We start from the raw sequence: 27622 nt of genomic DNA on the forward strand, positions 1-27622 counted from the left end.
CCAACCTATTACACATGCAATAGGTTGGGGGTATTTTTGGTGATTTGCGCAACAAGTTGGGGTTACACCTACCAACCTATTGCACATGCAATAGGTTGGGGGTACACCGTTTTTCCTATTTATGCTACAGGTTGGGGTTGCACCCACCAACCTGTTGCACATGCAACAGGCCCAAATGTGTTGCACAAATCACCAAATTTTGTAAATTATTGCTTGTATTTTAGGGTTTCGCTAGGTTTTATAATCTAGAGTCTAGGGTTTAGAGATCATGTTTTAGGGTCTAAGATATAAGTTCTAAGGTTTAGGATCTAGGTTGTAAGGTTTAGGGTCTACGGTTTAGGGTTTAGGATTTTTAGCTTTGTTATCTAAGGTTAAGAGTTTAGAATATGGAAAGCAAGTTGTATGGTTTACGATTTACAATTTAGGGTTTAGGATTTTAGGATTTATAGCTTTGTATCTAAGGTTAAGAGTTTAGAATATAGAAAGTAAGTTGTATGGTTTACGATTTATGATTTAGGGCTTAGGGTTTAGGGTTAAGCATCTAAGATAAAGAGTTGCTGAGAGGAAGAGAAAGAGGAGAGAGACGGACACAAGTTTTCCATGCACTTACTTGCTATATGGCTCATAAGCATGCCAAAGGTCATTGCATTTAATAATACACAGCATCAAACCCGATAGCATGCCCTTTGGCCTATTTGTGTTTTAGAGCATTTTAGACCACATTGCACTTGTTTGGGATATCCAATTCTACTGACGTGTATCATTAGAGGGGAAAAAACCGACGGCTAAAATTTTGCTACTCCCATGAATTTCGAATTTCCATACCTCCCGCCCATCAAATCTTGGAAGATTAAGTACCTGCAACCTGTTCTCGCCCTACAAATGCCTTGCAACCTGCACGCACCTTGACATGACCTTGCATAGACTTTGGTTTGCCATTGTCTTCTTTCAAATAAGTTTTCTTCTATTCTTTGCTTGCCTCACCAGCTAGCTTCTCTGGATCTATTATGGGCTGATCGTGGCCATGGCGTCAATGCCAACATGCACCTCACCATGGCTTGCAAGAGAAGCAGAAAGAGGCTGCGAGACAGGAAAGCCAAAAGCCCAGGTCAAGGCACAAGGAAGAGAGTACAGTTCGAGGAAAGTGCTTGCACGGTATCAAATCAGCAATGGAAGACACTTTTGCAACATTTGCAAAGGGAGAAACAATGAGAACAAAGAAGACTCCTTGCAAAGCAGCAACAAGAAGCAATTTCAGATGCACACATTTGATCATTGCCATCTGAGCGAAGAACACGAGCTGTGGTGTCATGATTGGTGGGAGCAATTGAGGCAGCAACATTAGGCCATTCAGGTGATTACCAACACCTCGGGAGATGCACGCCCAAGAGGCGATGCTCTCTAACCTGAGAAATTCCCTATAGAAAGTGGAAGGGGTGCACAGCTTAGATCAACTAGCTTTAAAGAGGGTGACATTAGCTATGTTGGTGTCCCTTGAAACAAAGGAGAAACGGCTTGGGCGCACAATGTCGAAGATGTTGTCAATCAGAATGACCAACATGGCTCTAGTGGTTGAACGTAGAGAGCAGAAGCAATGCACGATCATCCCAATTCGAGAAGTCTATGGGCTTCAACAGAATGCAAAAAAGGAGAGAGAGCCTAAGTGCCGAAGTCATTGCTACATTGATGACATTTTGGCATGAAAATAAAAGAGTTTCTCCAAATAGAAAGGACATCTGTAAGAAGCGGATGGGATGCAAGGTGTTTGAGGAGCACATCATACATATGCTAGATACAACATAGGTCAGTGGTGCCTAAACTAGCCTGGTGGTTGTTTGTGATTGAGCTTTGGGATAGTTTACTTGTTTCATTTCTTAAACTAGGCTTGGACTAAATGTGACTCAGCTTGGTGGTTGGAACATGATGCAACCATAGGCTAGTTTAGCTCAATCACCAGTGATGTGATTGTCCTAAACCAGCATGGTTGAATAGACATTATTAGTTGTCTAGTCCGATGGCATGGTTGAGCAGAAATTAATAGCAATATATTTCATAATATATTGTTATTTTACTAAACCAGCCCGATGGTTGGAACATCATGCAACCGTGGCTGCTTTAGCTCATTCACTAGTTATGTGATTGTCCTGAACCAATGTGGTTGAATAGACATTACTTATTGACCAGCTCGGTGGTTGAAATTATTGTGTTTCTTAGTACTTAAATTCGTTAAATTTAATTTCTTGTTATTTGGGTCATATACCACTATTAAATTGTGGAATTCAGAAATGAAAAGAAATATATTGTTATTTTCTAATGGTGAAATTCATAAATGAAAAGCAATATACTTATTATTGTCTAATATGTGAAGTTGAGACCATCAAGCTAAATCATCTCGGTGGTTGAAACTGTGACAGTGTCCTAAACCATTTGAGTGGTTGAAATTGTGATTGTCCTAAACTAGCCCCATGGTTGACTGTCCTAAACCAGCCCTGTGATTGAAATTGTGACTATCCTAAACCAACGCGGTGGTTGAAAATTATTTTGCTTCATTATATACTTTAATTAGACTGTGTTTTGTATTCTTTTAGTAGTAGTAAAAAGGGGGCTCATTGTTCTATTGTTCCCGCATGTTGGGTCAGTAGGCGGAGTTTTATCTCAAGTTTGTGGATCAGAATCTGGACATTTCAATTGGTCAGAGGAGCTTTGAACATTATAAGCCTTGGTACATTAGGAAACTCAAAGACAAGAATGTTTGTTATTGCAAAACAAACATAGACTTTAACCTGGCCCAGCAAGCTATGAATGACTTGAGATCTAGTCGTGTTGGAGCATTGCTCCATAAAGATCGATGCCCATGCCTCCCTAATGAATGCGCAGTCTGTAGGCCACCTGGATCCTCATCATGTCTTGCAAGGGAGGGTAGGTTTTGTAGCCTGAGGTCTCTGTGGGAGCCAGTGGTTTGTCCAAAGGGAGACCGTGAGTGGCATAGGATTGAATGCATTTGTGGCCATGCAAGCATTGCAGTTTGAAGCTAAAAAAGAAGACATTCAATGTCTGTCCAAATGAAATGAGGGAAGAAAACCACATTGCTTTAAAATAGAGGAGATTTGAAAATGTCAATGTTCAAGGATCTGATAAAAAGAGATGGATATACTATCATATAATAGCACCCACCAGCCAAGGGAGCTTGTAGGTCACATGGTTCAATCCATCCCAAAATATGTGCTTCACAATTTCACGGCCAGCTGGCAAGATAAGCAGTTCAGGATGAACCTTGCCAATTTTCCTGGTGATACTATTGTATCTATCATAGATTTTGCAGAAAATTATACTTTTCAAGAACAAGATGAGATACAAAGTGCTCACTGGTACAACAAGTAGATAACAATTCTTGTGCATATCATGTACAGTCATTTGCTTGATTCTTCCACACTTGCTGCCAATCTGCTTGCTGACTCACAGGAGTCCAGGTCAGTGCAACACATTTACCATTTCTACATTTCTGATGATATGGAACATGACACCCTATTTTTGTAGCATGCTTTTCTACTGCATTGGGAATGGCTGAAAAAGGAAAATCCCCATGCAGAAAATATAACACTTTATGGGGTGTGGTCAAATGGTGCTGCCTCTCAATTTAAATCAACACGTGGATTCTACTTTGTCTCAAGGTTCAAATCCCTGACCGGTCTAAACATGATGTGGAATTTCTTTGGGTCTAGCCATGGCAAGGGTGAACATGATGGATGCGTTGCTGTTATTAAGCAAGCTCTATTTAAACACCAATTAGCATGCTCTCAAGAAAAATTCAATGATGTCCATGATGTTGTAACATGGCTTACAACCAACCTCTCCACAGGCACACATTCAACATATAGTAAACAAAGCCTTAAGAATACTGTAGTACGCAGAGTGTTCCATGAAGTGAAAGTGGATGAAGTGCAAAGGAGAAGCCAACACAATTGCGAGAAAATTAAAGGAGTTCATGGTCTACATAGCATATGGGAATTTTCAAACAACCAACTAATTAAAACGAGAAAAGTTTCTTATTTGTGCAATGCGTGCATCATAGGGGATCATGATGACGATTGTGAGAACATTGCAACTCCAAAGACATTAGAGTGAGTTCAAGTTTTTCCTCTACGTTTAGATGGAGTGACAAAAAATGGAGAGACAAATGACTCGCCACAGTTTGGGGAGAGTTTTGATGACTATCTAGAAGAGGGGGATAACTTTGCAGTTGTTGCAGATTTTGGGGAGAACGAGGAAGATGACCCATACTTTCTGTTGCAGTGCACAAAACCTAAGTACAATGTTGAGGAAACATTTAAGGATATGAGAAGTGGGATTAGTAGTCGGAGCTTTTTGGTACAAAAAAACATCCAAGATAGGCTGCAATTAGGAACTGCTACATAAGATTCCACAAACATGTGTGTGCTCTCATCTAGTAAGAGCTATATTAAGTTCCAGATGCAACGTGTGCCACAACGAAAGAAGGGCAAGAGTGTCTTCAAATTAGATTTAGACACGCATGAGCACATCTTGGGGTGTCTTGGAGTAGTGGATGAGGATGACTGAGATAGTACTAAGAAAATGCATGTAGTCACATTACAAGGAAACAATATGTCCACTTGTCATACAAAATGGAATTTGTATTGAGACTGCTTCTTTTTAGTATATCCCAAACAACCATCGTGCTGGTTTTATTAAATTGTTTTTGTAAATCCCGAACGGTAAAACCCATGCTTGTTTTTAGTATATCCCAACAACCAATGTGCTGGTTTCCCATAACAAATCCACACATCCTACAAATACATTCATCTTGTAATAATAGAAGCAAATCACTGCGCTGTGGTGGTGGCTCTCATCAGCCACGTCTGTCATGGTTAGGATTCCACCAAGCTGGCAGTTAATTACTAGCCATCGGAGTGGCACCACATGGCATCTTCTTCATGATCACCAGCCCATCTGGGGGATTACTGAGGTGGCCTAGATGGAACCCTGGGCTCCAACCACCGCGGTGGCTGGAACTTTATAGTATATATAAGATTCGTGGCATTTGGCATTTTACTACGTTGCTCTGATCCGCCCATGCTCTACTACTTTGCTCCACACCCCTCCTCTAGCTCTTTTTCGCCCCTACTCTACTTTGCTCCATGCTTCCTCCTCCAACTCTCATCACTGCATCTACTCCCCTTTTCATCTTCCACTCACCCCCACTCATCTTCAGCATGCCTAGTACCACCCCCCCTCGATGCTCTGTGATCCCAATAATATTTGCCTTCTCATATAAGGTGATTGCGTTGCACTCACCTGGAGTAGAAATGCTAGCACTAGTGGAGACCCTTCGTTCCCACAGGCGACTCCCCACACATATGAATGTCATCACAGAGGGCCTCTTTATGGTTTTGCTATATGGGTTCCTCCTAGATGTCGATGAAGGCCTCAATATTTTCAAAGCAGAGTACTCTCGAGTTGCTGGGGGGGCCATAATCTAAGTCCTAGCAATGTGCATGGTCTTTGGCCTCTCCATCATATCCTCCTTTGGCTCCCTAAAAATTTTTAATGCAACAAGCTAGACTGGCAGAAAACCGATTTGTACAAATTCCCTCTTACTTAGACGAGGCTCTTAGCAATAGCTAAAACTTTTGGCTCTCAACAAACTTTTGGCTTGCTCGATGTAATGTTTTGGTCTCTAAGGCATTTATGTAATCTCTTTTTGTTCAATTTAAGGCTCTTAGTATGCACCATTGTTAACTTTTATATTTGTATTTGAATGGTTATGGCCGCTACCTATAATCTTTTATTTAAGGCTCTCAGCAATTGCCAAGTTTTTATAAATGTAAGATCCTCTGTTCAATTTTTTGCTCAGTATAAGTTGATAATTTTTATATAACCTGTTATTGTCTCTGTTCAATTTTTTGCTCGGTATAAGTTGATAATTTTTATATAATCTGTTATTGGACGTAAATGTACATTGTAATCTCTTTTGCTCAATTTTCACTCGATAAATTGTACTTTTGCCATCATTTATATTTACTGCAACAAGGACTCCAATTTCCTTTGTTTATAACCCAAATAGCGCTAAAATAACTCAAATGACCTTATCATTGTTGTTGCATGGAGACACATCTAGAAAAATACAATTAAAATTTTAGAAAATGCAATTGACAATATGGCCCTTGAGGGGTCCCCTCTAGGGGCAAGGGCCATATCTATGTGCATTATACAATATCCACAGGATGCCACTGGACAGAAATAGCATGTTGATATGGCCCTTGTCCCTAAAGGGGACCCCTCAAGGGCCATATCATCAATTGCATTTTGCTTGGTTGCACAATGGAATACATTTTGCTTGGTACACAAATATATAACTCCAAGAACCAGGGCATTGGCTTTCATAGATCTCCTCCTGTAATACGTAAAAATAGGTAATGGAGCTATAACTCCAAGAACCAGTGCGGTGGTCTCTCCAAGACAACCTTGAATTCTGGGCAATGACAAGTGGTCAAATCCAGAGATTGCACTAAGGTGATGCTCAGAATGATAGATTGTGTCTCATTATTATGCCAAAAACCAACGTGGTGGTCTCTCTAAGCCAACCTATGATTTGCATGGGCTGCAGGCAAAGAAGTGGCAAAAGGCTACATCATGACAAGTGGTCAGGCCAGAGACTGTGCTGCGACAGTATTCAGAATGATAGATTGCATCTAATTATTACAGCAAGAACTAGTGCGGTGTTCTCTCCAAGCCAACCTTCAATTTTAATGATCTACATGGGTGCGTGCCTAGTGACAGGTCACAAAGCTATAGCAAAAGGCTGCGCCATGATAAGCGATCAGGCGACGTAAGCTAGAGACTACGGTGTGTGAAGCAATGTAGAGATGCCATGTGTTGAGCTATGCGGTGTTCTAAACAAATATATTGCATCTCATTATTACACTAGTGTACCTTCATGATGTCGGGAAAATTTTCATGAAAGTGCAGGTCAGTGCAAAATTCAAATATTCACCCAGAAGCGCATCGTATTGTTGCCCCAAAATGGCCCCGAAAACAGCTCCGCGATTGGCTACACCCAAGCTAACATTGACCCAAGTACTTTGAAAAACATTAAGTACACTGTTGGACATTGAAAGAACTCTGACACACTTTCAAGTATTGTTGAGCAACCTAGACAATACTTTCCATTACATTAAAGTACTTTCTAGTACTTTAAAGTACTTTCCAGCTCGTTAAATTACTTTCCAATTCTTTAAAGTACTTTAAAGTACTTTTCAATACTACTAAGAAGTTTTAATTACTTTCAAGTGCTATTAAGTATTCCTAAGAGCTTTTAATTACTTCTAAGTTCTTTTAAGTACTTTTGAAAACTTTTGAGTACTTAAAAGAGGTTAAAAGTACTCAAAAGTTTTCAAAAGTACTTTATAGAACTTTAAAACATTCTATATATATATATATATATATAATTTTATTATTTTTATTTTTATTTTATTTTTTTGCGTAGTCCCTTGCATTACCACGGAGAGAGAGAGAGAGAGAGAGAGAGAGGAGGGGGCGGGGGGAAGGGAGGGAAAGAGGAGAGGGAGAGGGAGAGGGAGAGGAGGGAGAAGGGACACATTGTCGCTGTAGTAAGAAAGGACTTTCCAGTACTTTGAAGTACTTTCTAGTTCTTTAAAGTACTTTCTAGTACTTATAAGAAGCTTTAAGTACTTCTAAATGGTTCTAAGTACTTCTAAGTGCAGGTCATTGTTTGCTTGGGTGTAGCGATAATTTGTGAGGTTGAGGGACTTTTTTGTATATGGGTATCTTGCATGACCCATAACTTATGCATTACTCAACAAAATTTGGCAAACTTTGTCTTCAGATTGTAGCAATTCCAAACTTGAACATGAGGGCAAAATTTTATAGAATAAGGATTTGGAACGAGACCATTATAGCATTACAAGTGCTATGTTGCATGTGAACCATGCATCTGAACACTATAGGATATAGCAATTTATTCAAAAACATCAAAATTTTGTTCTATATATACATGCAACCAAGTAATCATTCTAAACTACAATATGTGAGCTTCTCCTCAACCCAAGGACACACCTAGAAGAGATCATTATGCATGGGTTAATGGGCCTCCAATGTTGTGCTAAGTGATGCATACCCATTTCAGGGCACGCTCCAAACGTGTATCATTGGCAGGGGGAAAATCGATGGTTGAAATTTGGCTACTCCCATGAATTTCAAATTTTCACACCTCTCGCCCATCAAATCTTGGAAGATTAAGTACCTGCAACCTACCCCCGCCCTGCAAATGCCCTATAACCCACACTCACCTTGACGTGACCTTACATAGACTTTGGTTTTGCATAGTCTTCTTTCGAGTAAGTTGTCTTCTATTCTTTGCTTGCCTCACCAGCTAGCTTCTCTCTATTTTGGTTTGGCATTGTCGTCTTTCATTGATCATCGCCATGGCAACATGTAGCTCGCCATGGCTTACAAAAGAAGCAAACAGAGGCTGTGAGATAGAAAAGCTGAAAAGCTTTGTCAGGGCACAAGTAATAGAAGACTCCTTGCAAAGCAGTAGGAAGCATTTGTGCAGATGCATGCATTCGATCGTTGCCATCAGAGCAAAGAAAATGAGTTGTGATGTCATGATTGGTGGTAGCATTCGAGGAAGCAACATTAGGCCATTCAGATAAATACCATTCTTGAGTCTTCACAAGCTTTAGCCTACACTCTAAAGTTCGTAGAGTGACAACTCTACCAACACCTTGTATTTTCATGCCAAAACGTCTCCACTATTGTAATGACTTCTGCACTTTGGCTGTCTCTCCTTTTCTTGCATTTTGTTGAAGCCCATAGACTACTCGAATCAGGATGAGTAGGCATTGCTTCCACTCTTCGTGCATCTCCTCTTGAGAGTTTCTCCAAATAATGACATCTTTAGAAAGCCGATGGGATACAAGATTTTTGACGAGCACATCATACACATGCTTGATACAACGCAGGTCAATGGTTGCCTAAACCATCCCAGTGGTTGCTTATGATTGTGCTTCAAATGGGATAGTTTATTTGTTTCATTTCTTGATATGACGTAGGTCAGTGATGGCCTAAACTAGCTCGGTTGTTGTTTGTGATTCAGCTTTGGGATAGTTTATTAGGTTGGTCTGGACTTAATGTGATTGTCCTAAACCAGCCTAATGGTTGAAATATCATGCAACCGTGTGGCTGGTTCAGCTCAAACACTAGAACCAGGCTGGCTTGGACTTAATGTAATTATCCTAAACCAGCTAAGTGGTTGGAACATCATGCAATTATGGTTGGGTCAGCTTAAACACCAGTTGTGTGATTGTCCTAAACCAGCCCGGTGTTTGGAATATCATGCAACCGTGTGGCTGGTTCAGCTCAAACATCAAAGTCAAGCTGGCTTGGACTTAATGTGATTGTCCTAAACCAGCTCGATGGTTGGAACATCATGCAATCGTGATTGGGTTAGCTCAAACACCAGTTAAGGCTAGAGGAGGTAGGCACTAGCCAAAGAAGGTAGGCACTGGCAACGAAATGCATTTGTGTTGGTTTAGGATTACCTGCAACCCCCACAAAATATAACCTTTAGTAAATCCCAAACAACCACCATGCTTGATTCAATAAATCCCAAACAAGGAAAAATGTAAATCCCAAATAGTATACTAATCCCAAATAGGGACCAAGCTTGTTTTAATGACAATGACTATGCATGAGGGACCGACTAATTCATAGGTTCAGATTAACATTCAGTCGAAATCAGACTATAATAACAATGATTGTGCATGAGGGATCATCTAATTCACACGCTTTGATTAGCATTGAGTCGGAATTAGACTGTAATAACAATGACTTTGCATGGGGGACCATCGAGTTCACAAGCTTAGATTAGCATTCAGTCGGTGTATTAGGCTGTAATAACAATAGTTTAGAATGAGAACTATTGTTGTTATTACAGCCTGATGAACTGACTCAATGCTAATCTGATATCCTGTTTTGATCTTTCCTTTCTTCAATTGACTGTAATAACAATTACTTTGCATGAGGGGCCATCTAGTTCACAGGCTGCCTAGATTAGCATTTTTTGATGACCGAGAAATTCTCCCATGGCAACCATCTAATCGCACATCATGGCTAGACGATGATGTATATGACCGCCTACACTAGGCTGGGCTACCAGCAAAGCTGGGTGTATGTGCCACTGCTCCTCCCCCCTCATCCCATTGAATTATTATGATCTTGGCTCTGATGATTGAGAAATTCTCCCATGGCAACCATCTAATCACACATCATGGCTAGACGATCATGTATATGACCGCCTATGCTAGGCTGGGCTACCAGCAAAGCTGGGTGTATGTGCCACCGCTCTCCCCCCTCATCCCATTGAATTATTATGATCTTGGCTCCGATGACCGAGAAATTCTCCCATGGCAACCATCTAATCGCACGTCATGGCTAGTCAATGATGTATATGATCGCCTATGCTAAGCATGGCTACTATCATGATCTTGGCTCTGATGACCAAGAAATTCTAGCATGGAAACCATCTAATCGCACATCATGAATAGACGATGATATAGATGATTGCCTACCCTAGGCTGGGCTACCAACAAAATCCAGCTAGTGGATTGTGTGCTCTTAGTAGCGATAGGCACCCAGAGTCACACAACTGACACAAGATCTTGGCTCCGATGACCAAAAAATTCTAGCATGGCAACCATCTAATCACACGTCATGGCTAGACGATGATGTAGATGACTGCCTACACTAGGCTGGGCTACCAGCAAAATTCAGTTGGTGGGCTATGTGCTCTTAGCAGCAGCGATAGGCACCCAGAGTCACACAACTGACACAAGAAACAAAGGGGGAAAGAGTGGGAGGGCGGCAAGTCTAGCTATATAAAGGCCTTAAGGGCAGAGAAACAATTCACTGCATCCATGAAAATTTCTCTGCTACCCCCTTCCATGCTCTCTCCAAGCCCCCTTCTACCCCTATGATGAATCTTCTGTTGCACCCTCGATACCCCTTCATAATGCTACCCAAGTCATGGGATCCATTATTTGCCTTGGCTCTCCATCTTGCAATACTCCACCAGCCATAGCCATGACCAAGGGAGTTGCAAGATGGGGAGCCAAGGGAAATGGGTCGTCATTAAGTTCTCTCGACCAATGATGCCTTGAAAGAAGCAATTCTTTGATAACCCCACCAGTGCCTTGAAAGAAGTTGCTATGACGAAGGCAATTCCTTGAAAGACTTGAAAGAAAAACCTCATGACCAACCATGTTGTAGGATGGGGAGCTAAGGGAAATGGGTTGTCTTATTCCATGAGGCACTAGGAGAGAACTCAACTTGGTGTTGAGCCTCTCGTAATTGCGCACAACCTTCTGTACTGGGGAAGGAACTCAACTTGGTGATCTCTAACATAGTGAGAGCATGCGTCAGTGTGTTGGAGCTCACCACCATATTGAGTTCCATGTCCGCTGTTGAATGTTGTGCTCAATTGAGCTCACCTCCAAGTTGAGTTCCCTTTTCCAGTGCCTTGACTTCTGAAGTTGCTATGAAAAAGGTTATTTCAATTATGTGGTGCTCGTATTGTCCCCTGCATATGAGGAGTTCCATGTCAAAATTGTAAGAAAGTCCTATGAGTGAGTAGTTTGCTTAGGCAAAATCTACATGGGCAAATGGCAATTAATATAGCAGTTAGACCCCCTGTCAATATTTGGCCTATAACTTTCTCCTCCGTGGTCCGATTTCAATAAAAATTATATCAGTGTGAAGCTGTCTTTAAGTCTCCCTCCCATGTAATTAGTTTCTTACATTGGATCCACGACAAGAAGTTATGAGTCTTTGTGTATGACTATTTATTTTTATGCCAGTTTTTACCCCCTTTCAGTAAACTGTCCATATCTCTTCAACAGGTTATCTGTTTTCAAAAAAACTTATATCAGTACGAAGCTCACTCCAAGGCACATCCCTTCATGTACTTTAATTTTTTATCTCAGTTTTTTGCTGGATTTTCTAGCAGTTTGTAGAATGATTTTGAGCCATTTCTAGAGGCTTCTATGAAGGAGGTGCCATGTTTCCCTGGAATTTACCCATACAGCCAAATCAGCCCCTTTAAGCCCCTAGATATATATAATGCATCGCTCTTCTCTTTGGTGCCGAACGGCTTAGTGAGAGAATCGCTTCTGCTGATCCCTTTTTTCTCCCGATGCTGGACTACAATGTCACTTGGGATGTTACCATATCATTCTCCTTTGAGGGAAGCAAGGAGAAGGATATGTTGTGGTTTTCTTTGCATGAAAATATTTTCTTCATCTCTCTTTGCAAGTGATAAGGGTCTTTCTTATTAAGATTGGGAAGAGCAGGAAGCTAAGAGGTGCATGAAGTTTCATTACTCCCAACTTCATGCCACATCTTTTTTGTGTAGACGTCGGGTATTTTTGGTATTGGATTCATCCCACCTTACTAAATGGTCTCACGTGTACTTGATTGCATGTTATGCCTAGTATAGGCATGTGTTTTCTGATGTGATAAAGAAGATGCCTAGAAGAACTCTGTTAGAAGAGATTGCAACCTGTTTAAGAGAACTAGAAGATTGTGAAGGTGATGCTCGAGCTATTCGCATGGTCATTATGATCATATCCTTTATGTTTGCACCCTTGAATATGTTGGTGAATCGACAACACTGTCAGCAAGCACAATGATAGATTGGGGATTGTTTCATGCACTGGCAGCTTGGTGTGAAGAAGAGTTGAGGCTTTGGGTAGTTTTTTACTATAACCATGGAGTGGAGATTCTCAATGGTTTCAATTTCTTTTTCTGTGCAAATGATGAAGAGTAAAATATCTTGAAGCTGTTATGTGCACTTCCAATTGTGAGAAGGGTGATTCTTGAATGCATGTATACACAATGTTTTCATGGTGCTAGTTGGTCACTTATTTTTGAAGATTTCGTTGAGGATCACATTGTGGAGGGTTTTCAACAAATGGTTATGCATAATAAGTTGATCTTGGTATACTAAGGCTTTGCGAGATCTTGTTTGGATCTTGTTTGGGATATTATTTGGATCTTGGTGTTTCCTTTTTGTGTTTCATCATGGTGAAGATTCCAATGTTTTGAGGAACCCAAGGGGAAGACCCGATGTCTTATCTTCAAGATTTTGTTCAAGGATGCTGGCTTTTTGGATGGTCCATGAAGGATCCGGTGGAGATTTTGCCTAATTTTCTTAAAGGTGTAGCCTTGAGTTGGCATGAGGCCTTGCCAAACTCTACCAAGGAGGACTGGGACCAAGTGGTGGCAGCAATGAAGCAAAGATTTGGGCAATGGAGTCGCCAAATGCTTTGATGTTGCAGTTGCACCAGCTCTACCAAGGAGAGGGTGAGATGGTCTCTTCGTTGGCAATCCAATATGAAACTTTATGGACAAAGTATAAAAGGGTACCTTTGCAAGCTGTGGCATCTGCATCATCAGCCCCTCAAAGTCTCTCAGGGATGGAGCACTTAAAGATGAGCAAATTTGTTATGGCTTTTGAGCCTCATCCTCACTCAAAAGTAATGAGTAAAGATCCAACAACATACATGGAGGCACTTCGCATTACCACCAAGAAAGAAGCTTCTCTAAAGATCGAATCCTCTTTTGCGTCTTCAACAGCTTCAACTCCTAAGGTGGAGGTAATGGGCACTCCTCAGATACCAAAGTCCTCTGAGTTAGATCATAATATCTCCCAATTGATGGCAGAGTTTGCTGATTTGAAATTTCATTTGGTTAATTCACGACAACCTAGAGCACCAAAAAGTGAGGATAGGCCTCAAGATAAAAGTGGGATCACTTGCTATGAATGTAATGAAAAGGGTCACTATCACCCTGAGTGTCCTAGATTGAGAAAGAAAGAAGAAAAACAAGTATCCTTGTTAGAAGCTTCTTCAGGGGATGAGGAAAGAGAGGTAATGATGGCTAAACGGGGGCATGGTAAAGCAAAAGAAGAAGAAGAAAGCAAGGAAGAAGTAGATGAGGAACATCAAGAAGAGGAATGCCGTACTAAAAAAAAGAGGGCATCTAGAAGGAGAATTGCCTAGTTAGACTTTCCTTTAGGACAAGGCATTGGAAGCTATGACTTATTGTCTGACCTTAAAGAAAAGGAAGCTCATATCACCTTTGCTCAATTACTTGCTTTGTCTCCAAAACTACGGAAGGAATAGGGAAAGCTAGCTAGCACAAGAGTGTCAAAGAAGAAAAAGAAGAAAAGTGCCATTCCTGTTGTTAAAAAGGTAGATATAGATGCTGGTGATGATGTACCTGTGGTTGATGTGATCATTGATGGTCAAGTGATTTCTAATGTTTACATTGATGGAGGTGCATCAATTAAGGTCATGAGTGAGAAGACCATCATAGATGTTGATTTAAAATATTCTAGTACTACCTCTCCTTATCGCATCAAATTGGCTAGCAACACTAGGGTGAAGACCTTGGGAGTTGTGAAGAATTTAGAAGTGGATGTATGTGGAATTTCTATGCTAACTACTTTTTAGGTGATCCCTACCAAGCCAAATGCACGTGCCTATCCATTGATTTTGGGAAGGCCTTGGCTATGCAAGGTGAAGGCTATTCAAAAGTGGGATACTGGAGAATTGATTTTGCAGTAGGGAAATGATAAGAAGGTGCGCTACAACATCAGAAGTCACAAAAAGGAAGTTGTCAAGGAGAAATCTTCAACATCAAAGAGTTCGAGCTGTGACTTAACCGATGAAGAAGAAGAGGCAGGATGTAGCTCTGAGGAGTCCAGCTCAGAGGGTGAGGTGGAAGGCGTGGCCTTTGGCCTTTGTCTTGGTGCTGATCGGGATGACTCAGGAGGGAACAAGGTGGTGGTACAAGAAGATCCTGTAGAGACACTTCATGTGGAGGATGTGGAGCACACTAAACGACGCCAACGCAATGAAGAGCTTCTTGATGATTCTCTATCAGGTAGTGAGAAGCTCTATTACTTAGATATGTTAGATGATTTTCCATGTCTCTTTGCAACAAGCTATTCACATGTTCGACCAGTCTCTCTTGTGGAGCACAAGATTGAGTTGAAGCTAGAAAGCAAGCTAGTTGTGCAACGCTTAAGGCGATTGGGGGTAATCCAAGCTAAGGCACTAAAGAAAGAGGTAACACAACTACTTGAGGCGAGATTCATCTTACCTATTGATGATTCAGAATGGATATCTCCTGTAGTTGTCACACCAAAGAAAGGAAATAAGTGGTGGGTTTGTGTGGACTTTTGTCCTTTGAATGCATGCACTAAGAGGGATCATTTTCCTTTGCCATTCCAAGATGAAATACTAGATCAAGTAGTAGGGCATGAGATGTATTCTATATGTGATGGGTATTTTGGATACTTTCAAATTCATATTCAGGAGGAAGATCAAAAGAAAACATCATTTGTCACACCTTGGGGAGTTTTTGCTTATAGAGTGATGCCTTTTGGATTGACTAATGCACCAACTACATTTTAAAGATTCATGAATCAAGTGCTCGAGCCTTACTTGGGAAAGTTCATAAGGGTGTTTTTGGATGATTTTTGCATTTATTCTTGGTGCATAGATCACATAAAGAAGTTAAAGATGGCCTTAGCTCGGATTGATGAAGCAAAAGGGTGTCTAAATCCTAGCAAGTGTTATTTGGCTCAAACAAAAGTAGTCTTGTTGGGGCATATTGTGTCTGAAGAAGGCCTACAAATGGATCCTGACAAGGTTCAAGCAATCATGGCATCGCCAAGTCCTAAGAGTGTCACTGGTGTTCGTAGAATTCTAGGAAAAAGCAAGTATTATCAATGCTTTTGTGATGATTTCATAGAGATAATGCATCCCGTGAACTTGTTGACAAGAAAAGGAGTTTCTTTCCAATGGGGTGTGGAGCAACAATGCTTGGTATAGCTAAAAGCCTTGGATGAATGTAGATTACAGGCCTTACAAAACTTGGAAGATTCTCAAAAAAGGCGCAAGGCCCGTTTTGACACCAAATTACGCAAGAAGAAATATATTCCAGAAGGAGATTTGGTAATGAGATTTGATAGCCGTCTGGACAAACAGCTAGACAAAAATTTTATCGGCCGATGGGAGGGACCATATTGAGTCAAAAAGAAGGTCACGAATGGAAATTATCAACTTGAGGATGTTGATGGCATCATGATACCCGGATGCACCAATGAGTATCACCTTAAATTCTTCTATGATAGACCACCTTGAGGGCTAGCAGACCCTCTCTATCACTAGAGAGGATTTGATGGGGGGGGAAAGATGTGATGCCAAAAATTATTTGGCATTGGTATTGTTTTCTTCTATGTTTGATAAGAGTTTGAGTATCAAGCGATAGCCTAGCAACTCTCACTTGTTTCTATTTTCTAAGATATTGTATGCGATTGAGAGGATGAGTGGAATGAAGCATTGTAAATACCATAGGTATGAATTATAAATACCTTGGTATGGGGTGAGAATTATTTGTGTATGGGATATTATGGGGTTTTTAGGAAATAGGAAGAGTGAGTCGTATAAAGAGGTGGGCTCATGTCCATGTGTTCCAATAATATAAGAGAGGCCACATGCCAAGCGTGTGGAAGGCATGTGGAGGAGTGTGGAGTCAAGAGGAATCCTTCCAGAATTCCCATGTGTAATAAGGAGGATGTGGACATATGGAAAAGAGAGGGTCCTTATGGGCTCCATGTGGGGAGAGAGAGAGAGAGAGAGAGAGAGAGAGAGAGAGAGAGAGAGAGAGAGAGGAAGTAGAAGTAGAAGTAGAATTAATTAACATCCATTGGGGGCCAAAAATGGCCGATGGGACCATCTCAATACAATGTAAAGAAAGTCTCCTCAAAAAGAGGGGTCAGGATTCGATGAGTTCCTGATGACATGTAAAAAGATGGGTGACAAAAGATCCCAATGCTGTTGGAGAGGCAGTAGAGAGAACTGATATCAACTGAGCGGACTCCTTCAGTATCTATTGGTAGTCCTCCCTGATATGTGCATATTGGGGGTGCTACATGTGTCTCCGTCTCAATTGATTGCAAGTCGCAAAGAGTACAAACTCTGGCATGTCTGGGCTGATGCATCCAAGCTAGAGGAAGAACAAGAAGAACAACTGCAATGCGAGAGAGAGAGAGAGAGACTAGTTGTCGCAGTGTGTTTGCATTGGAGTGAGAGTGAAGTGGCACGTCTAGGACGTTCGCAAGAAGGGAACGATTAAACACATACGCCATTTGGTCGGGCTTGCTATTGTCAGCTTAGTTTATATTCTGGTATTTTTCAAACACCGACCTGTCATCGTTTCTTCATTGTTAATTTATAATCAACATATTATAGACTACTCTCTTCATTCGTCTACCGCACCCTAGTTAGCTTATGTATTTGGCCCTTAGTGATGACAAGAATATCCCAACAAGGCTAAAGGTAGCATTGAGGAAACCCATGTTAACGTGAGATCGACGTCCACAAGTGGCTCTGGTAGATGATCGAATGGCGATTAGGGTGGGCAAAGAGTTGGACGTGCTATGAGGGACAAGCAATGAAACACTTGTATTAGGAGCTACGAACACAATGAAAAAATGCATTTTATGATGAGCCCAAATCCTTCGAAACAGTTTTAGTTTAATTAAGTTAGTAATTTTAGGCCCTTTATACACCAAAGAGTGCCTTCCCATCATAAATGGGGGGAGTTAATCATGATGCTCCATTGGTGTGGATGGGCGCCCCCATTTATGCACAGCAAAAATTTAGGGGAGTCCAAAAGCTGAGTCACCTTCCACCTAGTGCCCATGATAAGAAATTTCTTGGGCAAGCAACTTTGGCTGTCCAAGTTTGGGCAATGAGATTCAAATAGAGGATCATTTCCCATTAAATGCTCACTTTTAATAAAGATTCTTAACCCCCTTAAATACTTAGAGATTAAGAATACGTGAAAAGCAAGACTAAGAAACACGTTTGCAGAGTTCATTTTTTGTGTGTCTGTGAAATCGCTTGCTTGTTTCCAGCACGGGAGCTCTTGGCTATGGAGGTAGACGAAGCATCGAGCTCTTCGCCCCTCGTCCCTCCTGCTCGTCAATCCCTCCTCTGATCGCCTTTGCACCTTGACCCTCTCGCCCTTCCCTCCCGTGATCAAATTGCCCATTTAAGACTCTCCAAAGCTTTTTTTAGCTGCCCACAAGTCTGTCTTTAACCACCCTTAAATTTGGCAGGCATGAAACGCGAGGGGATTTTTGCACGGTATCAGGACGGCCATCCGGGGATCTCTCAAACAATCGACATTTTTTGTCTGCTTCCTCCTTCCAGGATGCTAACGCCTCTACGACGACGCTGCCTGCAGTTCGCGAATCTTACCCTTCCATCTCTATTAGAACGCCCATGGACCATCATTCACACATACCCAGATACACCATAGAGCCCAACAACTATGAGGAAGGCCTGGAGGGTGTAGAGAGTACCCGAGAGAGTGAACAGAGTGGAAGAAGAGGCCCCAACAGACACAGAGTGTGTGTTTGTGTGTTTGTGTGTGTGTGTGAGAGAGAGAGAGAGAGAGAGAGAGCTGGGGGGGCACAGTGAGGGAAAGAGCGCGCACCATTTAGAGAGTCGAGAGTGACTTGAGGGAAAGAGCGCGCATGCCAGTTAACAAGTGAAAGAGTGGAGAGAGCAACGAAGAGTCGAGAGAGTGATTAGTCAACCCATGAAAGAGTCGAGAGTGCAACTGAGGGAAAGGGCGCGCACGCGAGTCAACAAGTGAAAGAGTCGAGAGATTGCGCGCGCGAGCGAGAGCGAGAAAGAAAGAGAGACAGAGAGAGACAGAGATAAGTTAAGTTCTGTTACATCGGCTGCTTCCGCTCTGTTCTACAAGTTTTCTCCATATGGCATTCCCCAGCCTCGAGATTACATTCAAGCACTGGTTCCTGCTTACAGATAGTTACCTGCGGAATCTGAGACGTGAAACGCTCTTTCTCTCTGCGGGAATCGTGCTTTTCACCCTCGTTCTGCAGCTCTGGCGATACTCGAAGAAACCTAGCCATGGCAAGCCCCTGCCTCCTGGCAGATACGGTTTGCCGTTCATCGGTGAAACGCTTGACTTTCTGCAAACGCAAAAGCGGAACAAGTCTTGGGAATTCGTGGACTCTCGCGTTGCTAAACACGGCGAGATCTTCAAAACGAACTTGATCGGGGATCCCACTGTGTTGACTTGCAATCCTTCAGGAAACAAAATGGTGTTCAACAACGAGAACAAGTATGTCAACGTCTCGTGGCCCAGCAGTGTGATCGATGTCTTGGGCTCTCGCTCGCTCATAGCCCTCAGAGGCGATCCGGCCAAACGGATAAGGCAAGCTGCCATGACATTTCTGAGACCGGAGGCGCTGCAGATGTACACGGCGAGGGCAGACGCAAGCGTAAGAAAGTTTCTGGACGAGTATTGGGAAGGTAAAGAGCAGGTAATGGTGTTTCCTTTGATGAAGCGCTTTGCCTTTCAATTGGCGTGCGAGCTTCTGATGAGCAGATACGAGAAGGAGGAGCAGCAGATGTTGGAAGAGCCGTTCTCGACAATGATGAAAGGCATCTTGCAATTGCCAATTAAACTTCCGGGGACAAGATACTCAAAAGCCATCGCTGCAGCTAACATGCTCCGCAAGCAGTTCCAAGGATGGATAGAGGAGAGGCGGAGAGATTTGGCCAACGGCAAGGCAACCACGGATCAAGATCTACTGTCGTGCCTGCTAAGTTTCAGGGATGAGAACGGGAAGCCGCTAACGGATGAGGATATGAAGGACAACATTCTGTTGTTGTTGTTCGCAGGCCACGATACGAGCACGGTGACGAAGACCATGGTGTGCAAGTATCTGTCGGAGAATCCGGCGGTGCTCGAAGAAGTGTGGAAAGGTAATTAGAGATAGTCATGGATGAATTTAATTGCAGGAGGACTACACTTTGTTAATTGATTTCGCTTCTCGTTTTGTAGAGCAAAAGGAGATAGCAGCAGGTAAGAGGCCGGAGGATCCATTGAGCTGGGCTGACATTCAGCGGATGAAGCTTTCATGGCGAGTGGTGCAAGAGACGCTAAGGTTGCAGCCACCGGTGCAGGGAGCATTCCGTGTAGCGATCAAAGACATCGATTTTGGTGGATTTACCATTCCCAAGACGTGGAAGGTGAACACATTAATTGCTCGATGATTCAAGCTTTCCGTAACTCCGTTGCCTTGAAAAATCGATTGATTGAATTGCCGGCGTTTAACCGATTGAATGTCTTAAGCTTTGAGATACAAGTCGATTTCAACGATTCACACACCGGGGTTGACGCAAGTATTTGAGAAGTTACGGCAAGACTCAAAATTGCTGAATCCTCAATGTTATTCTCTCTCTCTCTCCGTTGCCCCGAACAATCGATTTGAGTGGTGCGTCGATTCGATCTGCACGACGGCTGTGAGTGAGATAAGACAATTTTGTTCCGTCGCATGTTGGAAAGGTGACGGGATCAAACGGGGCCTGGCTGACGAAAGTGTTGGGTGGTGGGGGACAGTGGAGACGGTAAATGCTGTCGTAAGGGTTTAATGAATGGCTGAAATGTGGGCAGATCTACTGGACGGTAAATTCGACGCACAGGAATCCGAAATACTTTCCGAATCCGACGATGTTTGATCCGGCGAGGTTCGAGGGAGCGGGGCCAGCACCGTTCACGTTCGTGCCATTCGGAGGGGGACCGAGGATGTGTCCGGGGAACGAATTTGCGAGGATGGAGGCGATGGTATTGATGCATCATGTGGTTATGCGCTTCAAATGGACATTGGTAGATCCTTTGGAGGAAATAACGGTGGATCCAATGCCTTGCCCCAAAAAAGGCCTCCCCATTTGGCTTGCCAAACGCCCCCACCCTTAACTTATCATCTTGCAATCTCTTCTTCTTCTTCTTCTTCTTCTTCTTTTTCCTCCCAACAAAAACAAGCTCGAAATCTCGCTCCACCCATCACACCACTTCCTCCTCTCCTCTTCCAACCCTTCTCGTGAACAAGCTTGATCACACCTCGAAGCTTGGAATATCTTCTTGTTTTCTTCTCCCTCTTTTTTCTTTTCTTTTTTTCCCGCCCCAATGGGATTGGGCTCAGTAACCGTCTGGGCTTGACATAGAAAAATCAAATATTCGGTTCTTTGTTTTTTGCATAAGTTTTTTATCCCTTGAAATCCTCCGCCTCTCTCTCTCTCTCTCTCTCTCTCTCTCTCTCTCTCTCTCTCTCTCTCTCTCTCTCTCCTTCTTCCTCTTCTTCTTCTCTCTCCCCCTTTTTCGTGCACCATCTCGAACAGGCCACATGAATGAAATTCATCTTGTTTTTAAACCTTGCAATAAAATGATTTTCTAGTGTTGCAATACACCAGACTCCACCAAAATCCACTGATGTACACAAGCTACTTTTTGAAGTGTAACATTTTGTTCTTCCAGATGAGACTCATATGTACTCCTTTCTCCTATGATGTGGTAATGGAAAGGTTTTGAGTTGACATGAACATCTTTCTTAGGGCCTATTCCCACAACTAGTTAGGGAGCACTAGTTAAGGCTCTTAAGAGCATGTTCACATAATTGTGCATTCCTATTGGCATTTGAAGAGTCTAGTTAAGGTAAATTGCCTAACGGCCCCTAAAACATCCTTGTAAATTTAACCCCTTCAAAATAGGTACTTTAAGGACTATTATGAAGAGAAAGAAGTTGGAATGTAAAAATTTAATGGTTAAGAGTGAGCGATGGGAATGTGACTTTAAGCAAGATTATTGTTAAGAAATTTTCATGGTCGAATCAACTCATAACTATACAACATGTGAAAACAATTCAATCAAAAAAAATATCGTAATGATAAACAACTAATCTCTTGTCCAACATATTCAATCCACATATCACAAAACTCTATCTATCCATTTAGCCATTGCAAAGAACTTACAACATTTGAAAACTAGTGTACTTACCAATGTCATCTTCACCTCTAATACTATTCATGGTAGTTCTACAACTTTTAACATATGGTTTCTAGAATGTATTACTTACAAAATTCAAAATTAATATACTTTTTATTTTAAAAAACTAGTGTACTATGTTAACAAGAACTAAAAGTAAAATCTAGCATCTAGTGTGATATTTGTTGTTTATCAAGATCACTCAGGGAGTATTCTTGTAGTCACATGCAAGTTAATTATAGGATCATATCCATAAAATTATCCCTTACAAATATCAAAAACTCCATGAAGTAGTAAGCTATTATTTTTAAAAAACTTATGACAAGAAGGGAAATGAATAGACCTACCCTCAAATCAAATCTTCCATTCGTGCAATATAAAGGGAGAGTATGGGCTACACTAAAGCTAGAAGTCAAGGGGATTGAATCCATGAAATACTTACTGGTACTCCACTTCCTTCAATTTAGCTATATTGCCTCAACTAATGACTAGGAGTTAGGGTAGTTGACTAATCTACTATTGGCTTCCATCAACGATTAGTCATATCCCCACTGCACATTAAATTGGGTTGAATGGGGGGAATCATTGGCATATTGGGATAGGTTTCATGAACTAAATAAAACATAGCTCGATAGGGCTATAGAAAATAGTTTAACCAAGTATCTTATCAATTTTGCTACAAGGTATTGGTTGCTTTCCGACACAATTTTTAATGAAAAACATAGTTAAAAAATAGTTTTCCAAAGCAGGGAAGTGTCGATATTTTCGTCGATATATCTATTAGAAAAAATCTATTGATATTTTTGTTAGAATTTTCATCGAGGCGTAACAGTACTAGGGCTAGTATATATGTTAGTGCCCAATAAAAATATCGATGATGTGGAATTTTGAAAAAAATTATTACAAAAGTGCCTAAAACTCTCTCATCATATACATGCCATCTGACTCAACACTAGAAAATAATAATAAAAGTAAAAATATTTTTCTTTAAACGTCCAAAATTATTTATATCTGTAAACAAAATTGGTCTCCAAAAAAGACATTGTCATGTATATTTTGAAATAAAAAGACTACTACTCTACTTTATTGTCGCTTGCTTTGACATTGCTAGGGGGATCACTTGTGACCTCCTCTTGTACATCCTCTTCTATGTATTGATACTCTTCATGGATGATGTACCCATGATCCTTGACGATGTCCACACAAGCCATTATGTCCTTCACGTGAACTCTTTGGAAGACTCTCGGGTTTAGTGAAGACTACCGAGGGTTTGGGCAGTCCATTAATCTAGTGGAAAATAGCATTGGAAAACTCTGTTGATTAAACATAACAAAGACTTTAGCGTTTTCAATATCCCTAAAGCGAGACCATTCATGAACATGAAAGGTGGGAAAGGGTTTTTCTTATGCGTGTATAAACAAGTCACGGCACTTCTATGAATCAAGATTGGAAATGAGAAAGGAGAGAAAAGGAGAAGGGAAAAGAGAGCAAATGAGAGGGCTTAGGAGAGAAAAAGAGTGAAAAAATAGGGAGTGGGCTCCTACTTTTTCAAGTGTGGGGCCCACTCTTCAATGATGACTAAGAAAGAGTACACATAGTGGTAACCCATTGAGGTTCTTCTCACAATGGTTTTCAACATCGAACATAAAACCAAATCAAGTATCAATTATAGAGGCTACTATAGTAGCCTATCACCGCATAGCTTTTCTCTACATGGACAAAGGATCAAATTTGATCACCAACAAAGAACCTTCCATTATAAAGCTAACCAGTCGGGTTCTAGTCCAATCAAAGCATACTCCATCCTAGCTGTTCTTTTGCAAGAGGCCTAAGTTCCTCTCCAGTTGGAAATAATCTTACCTCTTTGCCCAAGGAGGAGAGCTCTCCTCTGGGACTTGGTAAGTGTATAAACAAATATAATAGAAATGTAGGCTAGTACACCAATAGAACAATACATGTGCAATCGACTCAACTGCTTCCTTGTATCAAAAATTCATATTAGTGAAAAAAGGAAGGAACTGAAATCAGTAAGATTTGTTTCCCAGAGTTCATTTCTAGTAACTAGTTAACACCTACAGTCCATTTTCTTATTAAAATTGGAGATTACATAATCACGCATGCGTGTGTATTTCAAGATCTAGAAAGTTTACCTTTGCAAATAGGTGGTAGCTTCAAAGAAAGATTTCGCAAACATTTTTAATATACATGTAAAAGGATGTTACAAATATTTAAAATTTTAGTTTTGAGCAACATGATTTCTAGTATACTCTAAAGTCGAGACCTGTTACATGCATCCAACCATGGAAGCGATTCCAAAATACAACACCTAAATCCAGATGGGTAAGTGGTAGAGGGTGGTTGTAGACTAGGTAAAGCCAATGGTTACCTTCCACTTCATAAATCCAAATGGGAGGAGTTCCTATTTGCCACCATCCCATAAACAATACAATCTAGTGCTTGAATATCGTATGACACTTCGTTAAGTGTCAACACTCCTCCTCCTTCGTTATCAAGGTAACATCTTTATGAGAGGTCCAAAACCCTTGGTCTACTTGCCAACATAAACGAGATATTATTAGTCTCATAAAGAGCTCGTGTTGTATTATTAGTCATCAAGAGCCCATATTGTATAGATAATAATAATCCCTTGCATTTGCCAACACAAACGCCTTGGGATGAAGAGCAGCAAAGGAACAAGAAAAATCTACTCATTTTTCCATGAAGTAGAGCACTTTTTGTGATGAGAGCAGGAGGAGGTCACTTATCCAAGTAGTAAACCATTGTTAGCCTTGTATCTTGACATAGACCCAAAAACATGACTGTTGCCATCATTGAAAGCTTTGTCACCTCCAAGTACTAGAAGAGATGGGATTTGTGCAAGTAGGGAAAGCACAATGTATTTTGCTACATTGTGACAGATTCATCAATTATAAATCCTTCTTTTCTTGCATTTTCAATGTTTACAATCGTAAAACAAGGAGATGATCCAGTTTTACAATTGATGACATTCTCCAATGACCTTCACATCAATTCCAAATTCAATCAAGGTAGAAAACAAAAACCAGATGGCTATTCCATAAATAAAGCGCAAGATGGAGAGAGCAATGTGCTTAAAATTTTAGCACGAGAAAGTGTACATCCAAAAGGGCCATGCTCATGATCAGATGCTTATGAAAGAATAATATAAATATTGCATCGATTGGAGCCACCTAGTTGAACTCACAAAACCAAGCTTCTGAAATATTTTCAAAGTGAAGGCTCACGAAAACTTGTGCAATTCTCAACTGTCCAACATCGCCTTAACAAGATCAATTTTATTAAGGAATTCATTGCAGTTAATTGAATAGGATGACGGAGAAGTGTTGCTTTGTATCGATGATGCATCTTGTGAACGCAAAGCAAGCTACATAATACCAATACTGAGCAATAAAACCACGGTAGAATAAACAATAATGGTGAGTAGCTCAGAAATCTTTGTTTGACATGGTGTAACAAAACATAGAAGGAAAACACCAAAGTTTAAAATACCACAATAACAAATGAGAGGCAAGTTCTAACCCATGATGTCACATCTAAGCAACACAAGGTAGGGCACCTCTTAGATACTCAAGTTCTAATGCAACTCAAAATGACTAGACATTGAAGCTGAGTGATGCGAGAATTGATTTTGATCGATTGGGGAAGTTGAATTGCAACCTAGAGGATCACAACAACTATAGGAATGAGGAGAGGGAGAATTGTCAAGGAATGAGGAGAGGGAGAATTGGGTGAGGAGGTAAGAGGGGTTGTCAAGGAAGAGGTGGAAGAAGAGAAGGAAGAGTTTGGATGGGCAAGTCCAGTAAGAGGATAAAGGAGAAGAGGCCACAAGTGTCAGGGAAAAAGATGAGGGAAGGGAAGAGGAAGAAGGCATGGAAGAAAAGGCGGGGCGTGGGGGGGGGGGAGAGAGAGAGAGAGAGAGAGGTTGAGGGCAACAAAATCGTCCTTTTTCGAATGTAATAAAGATGGTGGATGGCAACAAATTGTCCTTTTCTTGATGTATTGAAGGTGGCAATAGAAAGAAAGAAAGATGTATTAACGTATGCAAAAGACCTCACAGATTTATGAGACATAGTACAAAAACCAAAAAGTGGCTCACTAGATCTAGATAGCCAAAAAATGTGGGGAGTGCACACAAGGCTCAACTCCTCCCGAGTTATTATAGGTCATAGCTACATTCTAGTACTATCATACGATGGCCTTGTGACATCAATTTAAGTCTAACAGTATGTGGGTTTGGATTTGAAGCCCTTAATCAATGCACTTGCCCATCTCGATAAATCACCCATTTGCATGCTTTGCATGCTTCCTTTACTATGGTGAGTTCAGTGTTTCTTTGTTTGAGCTAGATAGGAGTAAGCTCCTTAGATATTTAAATCTTTGTACCCTTTAAATTATGTCTTTGTCTGAGGGTCTTAACTCTTGCTACCCTCCCTTAACTTTTGTGTTTGTCTAAGGATGTTTGTACCCTTCAACTTATGTGTTTGTCTAAGGATCTTAACTGTTGCTAGTCTTTCTCTAAAGAAAACTTTTGCTTGTGTGTCTTGGTTGATATTGCATATAGTATTTTCGTCCATTCAACATGTGGTACTTCCTTCTTAAGACATGTGATTATGTCGTCTGTGTCTTTCTCCTCATCATCATGAAGGCATCCATCTATGTCTTTCAACCCCAATGTAGAAGATCGTCCTATTTTGTGCTCTAGTTTCCTGCTCTTTGACTTCCATATCAAGATAGTTGCCATGTTTTTACTCCAAATTGCCCAGTTCTCAGTTCAATTCATTTCACCCCAGCCCCTAAGTTTAGGAAGTCACACTAGGTTGGGTTAAACTCTTGGCCCAACTTGGGGATTACCTTTAGCATAGGGGTACTCAATTTTACGCATGCCATTGTGAAGACTCTCAAACCGAAGATATTTGCCACTTCACCACTAGTTAGTAAGCCCTCATACTTACCTATTGCAACCCTATTGACACCCACCCCCAATGCAAATACATACAGACAGATGATCATGTCCAACCCACAAGAGAATATATATTATTTGCAGGAGCAAGAAGTCAGAGCATGCAAACTCCATCTTGCAACCCTTGGGAGGAAAGTGCAAGAGATGGACAATAATGGGAAGTAGTAAATATTGTAGAGGTCACACACAAACGCAATGCATCTCCATTGACACTAACACGTGTTGGAATATGATCACTAATCAAGGGAGCTCAATCAAGCAAGGAATAGTTGTTGATGCTAGGAACAAAGTCTTCCACTTCGCATGGTCAGATGTAACCACTGCCTTTGGCTTGGATACTCTTCACGTCTGGCCGTGTATCTTCTTCGTCTCTCCGAGCATTTGTCAGCCATTACTTAAGTCAAGAAGTGGTTGAAGAGTAATCCGAGTACTTTATACATTCCACACCCTGGTCTTCAAGCACACTACCGGGTGATGCCATTGGTCTGGAGTTACTTGAATAAATCTCCTGTAGTAGCCCACAACTCCCAACAGTTGTTTTACTTTGCCACCGGCTAACATGAACTCTCTTCGTAATCTATTGACACTAAGCTTACCAACTCGGTTCTTTAATTCTCCTACCCTATAGCTCGTCAACTCGGAATTCACTTGACC

The 27622-nt window shown here is 41.2% G+C and overlaps 1 protein-coding gene across 1 annotated transcript; it reads left to right on the plus strand.

The window, feature by feature from the left end:
• The first annotated feature begins 18574 nt into the window (after positions 1–18574).
• Positions 18575–21457, plus strand: CYP716A1 (cytochrome P450, family 716, subfamily A, polypeptide 1). Its single transcript, XM_087387035.1, has 3 exons — positions 18575–19910; positions 19990–20177; positions 20602–21457. Exons 1-3 carry the CDS (start codon positions 18893–18895, stop codon positions 20902–20904), a joined length of 1509 nt encoding a protein of 502 aa, XP_087243161.1. The 5' UTR covers positions 18575–18892; the 3' UTR covers positions 20905–21457.
• Positions 21458–27622: the final 6165 nt, after the last annotated feature.

The sequence above is a fragment of the Dipteris shenzhenensis genome, chromosome 2 (assembly GCF_047967505.1).
Source record: "Dipteris shenzhenensis isolate YYH24624 ecotype China chromosome 2, Dip_SZ_1.0, whole genome shotgun sequence".
NCBI classification, from domain to species: Eukaryota; Viridiplantae; Streptophyta; class Polypodiopsida; order Gleicheniales; family Dipteridaceae; genus Dipteris; species Dipteris shenzhenensis.

Coding starts and splice junctions, on each gene's coding strand:
- CYP716A1 (XM_087387035.1), top strand. CDS start 18,893: ATGGCATTCCCCAGCCTCGAGATTACATTCAAGCACTGGTTCCTGCTT. Junction 19,911..19,989: donor GCTCGAAGAAGTGTGGAAAG/GTAATTAGAGAT, acceptor CTCGTTTTGTAG/AGCAAAAGGAGATAGCAGCA. Junction 20,178..20,601: donor CCATTCCCAAGACGTGGAAG/GTGAACACATTA, acceptor AAATGTGGGCAG/ATCTACTGGACGGTAAATTC.